The 11,531-nt window shown below is 34.6% G+C and overlaps 1 protein-coding gene across 1 annotated transcript; it reads right to left on the reverse strand.

Annotated features, from left to right (window-relative positions):
- Nucleotides 1-3,610: 3,610 nt before the first annotated feature.
- LOC149021189 (uncharacterized) lies at nt 3,611-5,059 on the reverse strand. The gene is made up of 3 exons (XM_089149457.1): nt 4,726-5,059; nt 4,460-4,589; nt 3,611-4,342 (listed from the first exon to the last, which is right to left on the reverse strand). Exons 1-3 carry the CDS (start codon nt 4,856-4,858, stop codon nt 3,718-3,720), a joined length of 888 nt encoding a protein of 295 aa, XP_089005583.1. The 5' UTR covers nt 4,859-5,059; the 3' UTR covers nt 3,611-3,717.
- Nucleotides 5,060-11,531: the final 6,472 nt, after the last annotated feature.

An 11,531-nucleotide genomic window follows, 5' to 3' on the forward strand; every position in this document is an offset into this window, starting at 1 on the left:
TTTACTCCCTCGAATCTTTTTATTCTTTTTTTTTTTTTTTTGGGTTTCTAATAATTATAATTTAAAATTCCATGTGACAATTCATGGGCTAATCATAAATAATTAAGTGCATAGGTAGTTTAGAGCTAATAAATAAAGACTATAAAGAAATCTCTCCTTATATCATAAGCCATTATCATCTCTACCTAAGTTTCTTATGGATGAAGACAAATAGGTAGAGAAGAAAAGAGAAAGAATAACACCCAAAAAGAAAAGAATGCATGGCCCACGTTATCTATGAACATGGCTAGCAAGAAACAAGAAGATAGGTACATATCTCCATGAGAGATGGGTAGGTAAGAAAATAATCAGGGCAAGCAAATCAAGTCCCACCAAAGTTACCCCACATAAAGAAATAAAACAATAAATTGATGAACAAGAAATTTGCAGTAAAGAATTTAAATTTATGTGGCTTAAAAAATCAGAAGAGATGTGCTGTTTGGTACAAATAGTTTTCAGTGGGTTCTTGCCTGGCCTTCTAGAATAAAGTTTACTTTCCTTTTCTGAGTTAAATATCATTCAAAATAAGGGAGGTGATGATCATAGAGATGAAAATTGATAGAGGAGACCAAGACTCATAAATTTATGATGAGAGAAGACAGAGTTAGGTTGTAGTTGTCTCAGTGATGTCATCTTAGTTACCAACTACCAACCATTGCTTATCCTGTTCTTTCCAAATCACAATCAAACAAGTTTCTCTAGAACTGTATGTTAGTCTTCTGTGTGGCCCTTCCAAGTTGGTAGAGTTTTCTCTTTTTTAGGTTTTTCTTTCTGTGCTTTAATGGTTTACAGACAGTTAGGAAAACTTTTCTCCTTTAATTATTGTGGTTGTGAGAGAATATGAAAAGGAAGGGTGACTGAGAGAGCTCATCACTCAATGAGGGTGTTCTCACATAAGGATATGCTTCTGCTTCCTTTAAATTATTTTTGTAAATTGCTTGGTTGAAATTTTTTTTATGCTGTAGTGTTTTTTTTTCTTCTTTTGCACCAAAATGAAGTTTTACTTTTTCTTTGAACTAGATCTTCTATCCTGATTTCTGATTTTTTTTTTATTTTTTTCCAATTACATATTTAGAAGGTTTGGTCTATCTTATTGGGATTTAGAGCTCAACCTTCTTCGTCAATATGTGGTGAAAGGATGTGAAGTGAGCATAGTTGTGGGTAGAGGATTTTAGATTTTTTTTCAGTTGCTTATGATGAAAAAAACATCTTTATGGTTGAGGGTTCATTCTCTTTTTGATACGGAGTTTTATATTCAATTTGACATCAATCAATTCGGATATGATATAGACTTAATTAGATCGGAAACGATTTGATCTTTGATTATCGCGTGTTGGGCATCATTATTTAATTAAAATATGAAAAGTTGAATGAGACCACCAAAAGATATATCTAGTCTTCAAAATTGACTTGTTTTGTGCATTCTACTGTTTAAATTACTACATTGTTTAAGATTTCTTCTAGTAACATGTTTACCAAACTGGAAAATAGTTTATAAAAAGTGAAGGAGTTCTCATATCATGTTCAACTCCGTTAGATCATAATACCATATAAAAGAAATTTGAGAATTAAAAAGCCATTAAGCACACCTCTTTTTATATATATCTCTAATTTATCATAAATTTAATAATTAGTTTGAATTTTTCTTATCATTTCTTATCTTTTTTTAACAATATAATTATATTTAAGAAATGATATTCTAGTCTTATTCAAAATATATATCACATATATGGTATATATAAAAACATATACATTGTTGTAGACTACAAAGAAAAATCAATTTTAGAATTCTTTATGTATTAGGTTGGTGGAATGATTGATAAAATTGTAGCATGAGTTTAAGGCATTAAAATAGCTTCTCAGCAAAAATTATTAAGATGAAACTGCATAAGAAAATTAATTTTCCAGATTATGTAAAATAAGTTTTTTTTTGAAGATGATTTAAAGTTAATAAGTGTAAAATTGTGGTACCATATAGAAGTCAGAAAATGTTGTACAGAAAGTAACCCACCTGGTCCTTGCAGGAACCAAACCAACTGTGATCATAAGGGTTTTGTTTTGTATGAAAGAAAATGCATGAGATAGGAAATTGGGAGATTTTAAATTAATTCTTTTTTTTTTTGGTAATAGCTTTTAAACTAATTCAAATTTCAAACTAAACTAAACATCAAATAGTTTTTCTTTTTACCTTTTACTTCCTCATGGCTTTAGCAGGCTAATAACCACATTTCCCTATAAATAATCTATTTGGAAACTAGGAATCCATGGTTGATTGCACATGACCAATTCTGTCCTTAACCAGCAAATTGCTTTCCTCTCCCAAATCCAATTCATATCAAGCCATTCTTTAATCTTTTGGTTTTGGTAACTTACTACGAGTCTGGATCAGCTATCCGTCAGGGTAACACTTTGTGCTACCCGACGGGTTTACCACCATAAATACAGGGGACCCAAGAGTTGGGTGATGGGAGGGCTTTTTATTTTTTTATTTTATTATTTTTTACCGGTAGGTCCCACCAAGAGTGCTCACCTTCAGGGGTGATGATCCGGATTCACCTACTACTACCCCCACTCAGATGGGTATAATTGGTTGGGTCCACTAATGTTAAAATTTTCAATCTAACACTCACTCACCCTGATTTCTCGTGAGACCACGTTTTCTGGAGAAAAAAAAACCCCAATATTCTAATAATAAAGGAAAATTTCGTTTTTTTTGTTAATCTCTTAACTTATTCCAATAAAGGAAATGAGCTTGGTGCCAAAGGTTTTGCTTAAACATAATTTATGAGATAATTGTCAATACAGGGTTGGTAAAGTGGTAAGATCCATACTTTTCAGTGGAAAGGTTATGGGTTTGACTCTTACGAACAACAAAGTTCCCTCTGAGGATGTAATCAAGGTGCATGCAAGCTGGCCCTGATGAACCTAAGAAACAAAAACAAAAAATAAAAATTCATGAGACAATTTTTTTACGAAGCTTAGCCTTCGTAATTTTTGTTGAGGGATTGTTGCGATACTAACTTCAGTGAACTTGTCACGCAAAAGGGTGCTAAAGTGACATTTCACAAGTAAATCATATGGTAAACAATCTTAATGTCTATTTAATCAAACATTAAGATATGTGCAAGAAATGCACTCTTTAATGGTTAAGCTCTTAAAATAAGTGAATGTTCTTTTAGCACCCCAATAACAATCTTCTTCCTAAAGACGTTAAGATCTAAGGAGTTCTTGGGTTTAAACCTCCATCCCCATACCTTCCCTCACCTTCCCATGCCCCTCATCCATTCATCCTTATTACTAGTTTGATGGGAAAAAAAATCCCTTAACATTAAATTTAATCTCACTACCATTACTTCCTTGAGGTGTGTCACAATCATTGAATGCTACCAGCACCAGACCCCTTTCTATCAACTAATGTTGAATCAGTGGGCCAACCCATGAAATGGAGGATGGGGGGTTGGGTCTACCTTTCAAATCTGATTGAGTTTTTCTTTTCAGGGTACAAATTGGGTGAAAGTAACGGAAGAAAAGTAAAGATTGAATTTTGATAATGTTTTCAAAAATGAATAGTTAATTTTTCAATTTTGATTAGAAAGGAGGAGAGAAAAAGATGAATTACATGGAGGGGGAAAGAAAGGAGAAATCTGCAGAGAACAATCTATATAAATATATTTTTTATCACAACTGTAAATCTAATGGACTGTAATATCTATGGACACCATTGGCTATCATGGTGGTTTTGCAATTGCAACCTTTGCTACTTTGAAGCCCTAAACGACAACATAAACAGATGGCTTGAGAGATGACCGGAAGTGTTGATGATGCTGTGAAGAACTGGTAAGGAAATTGTTGTTGCTTCGATTCTGCTGTATTTGCTGACGGTGGTTCTGGTTGGTATGGAAGACTTATAGAGAGATCAAGGTTGAGTTCTGGGTATTGTCTTTCTCGTTGGTGGTGGCTCTGTTCTTGTTGGTGTTCTTCTGTGGTTCCGCTGCTGCTTTGTGTCTCTTCGGCCTTGATTTTATGGTTATTATTCATGATGATAATCTCCGACGGAAGCGTTGATGTTGGCGAAGAAGAGTTGAGTACTATATCGGAATAAGGGGTGGTGGGGTTGGTGTTGCTGGTGGTGCTGGTGGTAGTGGTGGTGCTATTGGTGGCGGCAGTGGTGGTGCCACCGAGAGGTCGATGGGTTTGAGGGTCAAGTCCACGGCTCAGGAGCTTGCGTTTGATGTGGGTATTCCAGTAGTTCTTGATCTCATTGTCTGTTCTTCCAGGTAATCTACCAGCAATGAGCGACCACCTATATGTTTGAAAAAAGTCCCAAATGAGTTAACACCATCCTTGGAAGTGTTTCCAAATCCTCAATAAGATAGATGAGATGAGATGAGATACAAGGAAAGGAAAGAGAAGCGCTTACTTGTTTCCAAGTAAACTATGGAGTTTTATGATGAGTTCGTCTTCTTCTTCAGTAAAATTGCCTCTTTTCAGATCAGGCCTTAGATAATTTATCCATCTCAGTCTGCAACTCTTTCCACAACGCAGCAAACCTGAAACCCACCACACATAAACAGAGACAAATTAGAATTAATGATGAAAACAGAGGAAATAAGTCAGTAAAGATCTGGGTTGTGTTTAGTTTGTCAGATTTTGTGTTGGGTTTCCAATACTTAGTCGGTTAGCTACCTGCTGCTTTGGGTAGAGACCTCCAGCAACCCTCTCCATGAGCTCTGATGTAGTTGATCAGGCGCTGGTCTTCTTCTTTGGTCCATGCACCTTTATTAGTATGGGCTTTCTCACAGCAAGGTGAACGACCCATCTCTGTTTCTCTTCTATCTGTTCTTCTGCTTCTGCTTGTCTTTGTGCTCTTGTGCCTTGGCAGTTATAGAGAGAGAGAAAGAGGTTTATTCTTGTGGAAATAGAGAGAAAGAGATGAGAGCAAGAGAGAGAGAGAGACTGGATTATTGAACCCAGAGGAACAAAGGGAGGGGAGGATTTATATGAGAAGAAGAGGAGGGGAAGGTGGAATTGGGGAGGAATTCGGAGTAGCCAATTGACTCGATCTCTTTTGTGGGGTATTTGACCGAGTTGGTGAGAAAGACGAGTGGTTACAAAATAAGAGAGAGATGCTCAATGCTGGATTTGGTAGGTAGCTCTACTTTTACGTGAGAGTTTTTTTTTTTTTTTTTTTTTTTTTTTGGGTAACCGAACTAGAGCAAACAGAACCAGACCAGACCCTGAAGGAGTTGAGTTAACCTTTCTGGATTTTTTTAACTCTGACACATAAATGAAACCAAACCAGAGCAACCAGAACCAGTCCCTGAAGAAGAGATTCTTCTTATCTTTCTCTGCTTTTCTTCTTTAATTTCTCTCTGTGACTCTGTTTCACCGACATTTTTTTTTACTCTATCCACACACTGTCCCCAACCTTTCCCACTCCCAAAAGGTTGTTCTAAAAGGAATTTCATCCCATGGAGCAAGTTTTATGCAGTTTTCATTTAAAACCATCAGAATATCAATTCAAATTGTCATGGTTGTCTATAGATTTCCAAAATAGATTTAAAAAACAAATACCCTGTACCAACACAGCACCAATGAAATCTTTTTAATCTCAAAAAGGTGGGAAGGTAGCTTTGTAGTTGCATTCTTGTTTCCCAAATGTATGTATACAAAAAAGTTTACTTTAGTATACTGCATCTGTTAGAATATTAATATAATATTTCACATAAGATGGATTTCATTGATTGTGTTACATATTTTTTTATTGGTTTGATATGGATAAAATATGGTTATTGAAATTCTTATATGGACTGGCTAGCATGAATTAATAAGGACCGTTAGATTATCTATGCTTAGACATAGAAAAGATGAAATGACTTAACTCCATCTCATGATATCTATACGGATCGTATTTATCTGGATCCTTGTCATATGGGTAGGTGTTAATAGCTCTGGATAATCTTATACCAAAATCTAGATTGTTTCAATTCTCTCTCTCTCTCAAAATTCAAGCAAGGGTGAACTAGTTATCCTGTTTTTGCTTGTGTGTGGTTGAGAGAGAATTCCGAGGGTAGGGAGAATGCTTTTTTTGATCGTCGAACATGATATTGTCCAAGGAGCCAAGTGTCATCTCCTCCACCCCAAACCACACCACAGTCCCAATCAAGGAGTTAGAAAAGAAAATTTCCACACTCAAATACAAATGGAATCATTTTTCTTTTTCTAGTGAAAACATAAAACACATTTGCTTTCAATATCAATCGGTAGGTTTGGCTTTTAACTTTTGGCTCTCAAATCTTTTGCTCTCCTTCACTGACGTGAAATGATAATGTTTCTAGAAACCCATTAGAGGCATTAAGTTGGTGACCCACCTTACTCTCTTGTGGGCCCATTTTGGGTTTGGTCCTCTCATGCTATTCTCATTCCCTGTTTGGTTCTTTTTAATGAAATTTTGAGTCTATATTCTATCTCAGATTCCTTTGACCCGAATGTCATTCTAATTCTTCTAACAATGTTCCAAACGGGAGTGTTTTAGCCATGCTCTCCTAAACCATGTTGGGGGTTAGAAAAGTGAACTCTATTAATGGTCGTCAAGCCTCATGCATAATCTTTATTTAATTTACTAATTATAATTACCTCACTAATCCTATCATAATCTTACTTTATTCTTATCATTTTGCTAATAAAGACAAATTATATATTCAAGCTTGTGGCATCCATACACGATCAGATGAGACGACACACGCCTTATGTGTATTAAGATTTGGGAGTCACTACTAAATCTTGATTACGTGATTATTAAGCTCATCAGAGATCTTACTTAATCTAATTTTCTATCCTAATTTAAGTGATTTAATGGTGTAATAAGACAGATTTTTCAAATTTAGGCTTGTGGCATCCACACACACCCTGGGTGGTACGACACACGCCTTTTAAGCATAATGGATTAAGACTTGTGATTATTAAATGGGTTCCACTGATAAATGATGATGATTATGGTTTCTAATCTTGTGATTAATTTTAATTACACCACTAGAAGAATATCTTTTGGGCATTTTTCGTCAAACATAGAGAGGGATTGGTGCCAACCTAATTTTATCTATCAATCCACTCAACTTATTCTATTGCTATCCAAACTTTATAAGAAATCTTCCTTCGCTGCTCTTGCAAAAATAAGAAAATTCCCATCTTTCTCCCTCTTTTGTTTAAACGTTTGGACTTTGGTGTTTTTTTATGTCAAATTCAATGGTGCTATAAGGAGTTTGACCTGGACATGAGCACTATCGGCTTCTATGGATTATATGATTTTCCGGTGAGGCTTCGCTGATGAGGCCAGTGCTTGCGTTTGTAGTGTACAGGGGTAATGCTTGTATAAGTTGCACTCGATAACAAAAACAGGTAAAGAGTGCTTATACCCAAGGTTTAAAGTATCCACAATACCATACAATACTGGCCGATACGTATCTATATTTGACACAACTGATACGGAACATCTCGATACACCTCTCTATTAAATTGCATTAAAATACATTAGTTAGCACAATACAAACATCGATACTGGACGATACGTCTCTTAAAATCACTTAACCGATACGATACTTGATACCGATACTTTAAACATTGCTTATAATGAACATTTACTAACAACAATGTCGAATCTATAATGAATTTGAATTTTCTACGCACAAGGATAGAGGATGTGCTTCCTTCACACTCCTCTACCACATGTTTAAGAATGGGGTCCATCTCTAAGCACTGAAGAGGAGGACAAGAGGTGGACCCCTTCCTTAACATGTGGTGGAGAAGTGTGGGAAAGCGTAATCCTTTACCCTTGTGAGTAAAGGATTCCAACTCATTTACAACGGATAGAATTTGGACTAAAGTTTTCAGCTATACAGATAAAATTGAAAATACAATTATCAAAATAAGATGATAGATGCTAAATTGATTTAAAAAATTATAATATTAGGCATTTTGAAAAAATGATTTATGTTTGAGTCCCCACCTATTACCTACCAACAAGTTCTCCAATTAGACTTTCGCCTTCACCCTAATCTGTGTGTACGTGCGCTGTTTGCGGCTCAAAGTAACCAAAATTAAATTGATGAATTGCATGAGGCACCAAACACGCTAAGTTTGTTGAGTGATTAGCTTCATATCTGGTCATTCTTGCACATAATAAACTCTAATATTGACATAATCAAATATTAATGCAATTTCAACCCCAAATATTATACAGTTTTTTTTTTCTTCTTTCATTTATTAGGTCTTAATTATATTTTTTGTTAGGGATAAACTATGGGTTAAATAGATTGGAAAGGAAGAAAAGAATGATTATTTCCTATTTAATAAATATTTTTTAAAATTTTATATGATTTTAAACCACTTTTAAGACTTCATTGAAAATACCCTTTTCTCAATTTTTTTTTCTTCTGTTGACCTAAACTTCATCTGGTCCCCAAACTTACATGGGGGTTAGAGGAAAATCTGTGTACATCTTTTTCAGATATTTATCATTTCTTCTTCTTCTTGTTATTATCTCTAGAATTGGGTTCAGTTGGACTCGTACAAGTTTCTTCTTCTTGAGTTTTGTCAGTTTTCTCAAGCAAGATTATTATAGTTTAATCTATAATGATTATGGTTTGAGAAATTGATATTGAACTAACCCAAATTTATTTGAACATTCATGGATATTGATATTGATTTTTGAACAACTCCATATTGGTGGATCAATGATTACAAAGTAAAAAGATAAAGTGAAAAACATAAGTAAATTTATCTAATCCTCATGAATGATTCAAATACTAATATCATTTACCAAAATGTTGGTGAAATAATATTTCACATTGTAATGTATGATAATCTACTATATAACAACTAATAACTAAAATGAATAATAATTAATATGATAACATCAAAAAATATGACAGCTAAATTACACTTGTAAGATGTATTTAAAATTTGACATCGAGGAAAAAATTATTTTTAAAATAATTTGAAAATGACTTATTATGTAGTTATCAAAAGATGTCATTTTCTTAGAAATTATTTGAAATTTTTTTTCCCCCTTTTACTAGTATTGAATTGAAAATTTAGTATATGTATTTTTTTTCATTTTTGACTCTAACATTTTCATTATTTCTTACATGACACAGAATTATGTTCATTATGATCTTTCCAAGACGCTAAAGGGTGGAATTCTTCTATGAAATCTTTTAAAAATTCATTAGAACATCCGCTCTTCTTCTAATCCTGACGATACTTAGATGATATCATGTCCAACGCATTCTAGAAACGTACATGGTAGTTAAAAAGGTGACACCAAACTCCATATAATACTTTACTTATGAAAATTTGTATATAGAAATAATAGTTTTGTCTTTATTATTCTCTCTTCTTCATGACTATCTTCTCTACGTTATTAGATCTTCCATGGTTGTCACCGTTGGCATTTTCTCTAGTTAAGTGAGTTGTTCTATTTTTGTTAGAATTAGAAGATAAGATTAGTTAAGAATCCTCCCCTGAATCCCCTCTACCTAAAAACGTACATGGTAGTTAAAAAGGTGACACCCAACTCCATATAATACTTTACTTATGAAGATTTGTATATGTAAATAATAATTTTGTCTTTATTGTTCTCTCTTCTCCATGACTATCTTCTCTATCGTCATTAGATCTTCCATCGTTGTCACCATTGGCATTTTCTCTAGTTAAGTGAGTTGTTCTATTTTTGTTAGAGTTAGAAGATAAGATCAGTTAAGAATCCTACCATCTACTTAACTACAAGTTTAATGAATATCAAAATCAATTTTTGGGGACCATCGAAATACAAGTATAAGTTGATGAAAATCAAAGTCAATTTTTGGGACCATTGAAATACAAGTAGAAAGCTGAAAAAGCATATCAAGTTGGTGCGACCTCAATGAAGAGTCCGAAAACTCCCTTTCTTCTCTATGTCGAAAACAAATTGACATTGCAACCAAACCCTCCCATATAAAGAGAGGCAAAATGATATTAAACTCGGATATTGAAGTATTGGTCTTTTAAGGAGATATAAACTCTTTACCTATTACTTATCAGGTATTTAAGTGATCTCTAGAAACAATATTGCTGACTTCCTAGCTAGGAAGGCATCCTTGGTTATGGGCCTGAAAAAATGGCCTACTCCCGCTCATTAATTATTAGAGCTTTGCTGGGTTGCCAAATAAATCAACCTTCTACCAAAAGAAAATATAAATGATCTCTACCAACCAACTTGTTATGACCACTCAAATATTTCATAGCCAGGAGTTCTTGTGGAGAAGGGGTGGTTGGATAAGGGGTGAAATGACCACTTCAACCCCATGAAATCAATTATTATCTTTTCTTTGGTCTTGGCCCCACTCACAGAAAATGTCAACTAGTAAATGTGGTTCCACTTGGTAAAAGGCAAAGCCATAGGGCATTTGGAGAGGAGCATCTTTACCTACCTATATATGAAAAATGGAATTTTTTTGGGGTAGATTATGAAAAATTTGATTATCTGTTACGATTAGGGTTTAAGCACAAGGTTGCTTAAAGCATTACACCTTGTGTATCTATATTGGAATACCCAGACCGTTGCTTGCAGCAGTATTTATAGACCAACACTAGGTTCTACGGTTAGTTGGACTCTCCCACAAGGCCCATTACACCGTCAGATAGTAAATGATCCGATGGATCTATATTAGAACATATGTTGGGTATAACTCAAATACATCAACTATATTTGAGTATGATTCAAATACCTCAACATTATCTACATGATAAACTCATAACTATATTCATAATATATATATTTTTCCCATATGAGAAGGACTCTTAAGAAGTATACAAATCCTTTGTGTCCAGTTTGTCTAATTGCTAGATGAAAGACATTTTGTGCCCCCCCCCTCCCTCCCCTCTTTTTCCTCCTCTTCTTTTTCCCCCTTTTTTTTCTTTTCTCCCGGAGTTTTCAAATATCTAGAGATTTCAAATCTATGGGTTATGGTTATAATGTTGGTGTGGATGGTGGCCAACTAGCCGTTTTGGCGCACCCCCCCCCCTGTGGGTGCTCGATCTCTTTCCCTGCCGGTTCATCTTGGATTCTGTACCAACGCCCTTAAATATTTGACGGTCCGTCGGATTCATAACGTACTTTAAATATTTGATGGTCCAGCTCTTTGTGCGTCTAAGTATCATTGAAACAACTAGATCGAGAAATAATCTAACAAATTTGATGAGTACAACACCCTCTAGATTGGTCATTTTGCATCAATGGATTTAGTCTGGGTAAGATTGGCATAGAATTTGATACACAAACGAAATATTTGTAATAAGAAAACTGAGAAAATGATAAAAGTAGGGGGGTATATGAATTTTTCTCAGTAGGAAAATGGACTTAATTGAAAATAGAAAAAAGCTCGGGGTCTAGTTAAAACACATGAGAATTTGGTCTCTAAAACGAGCTTCGTCGTTGAATGACCGTGGTCTAA

The sequence above is a fragment of the Hakea prostrata genome, chromosome 3, assembly GCF_041222555.1.
Source record: "Hakea prostrata isolate BN-2017 chromosome 3, UWA_Hpros_2, whole genome shotgun sequence".
Taxonomy (NCBI): domain Eukaryota; kingdom Viridiplantae; phylum Streptophyta; class Magnoliopsida; order Proteales; family Proteaceae; genus Hakea; species Hakea prostrata.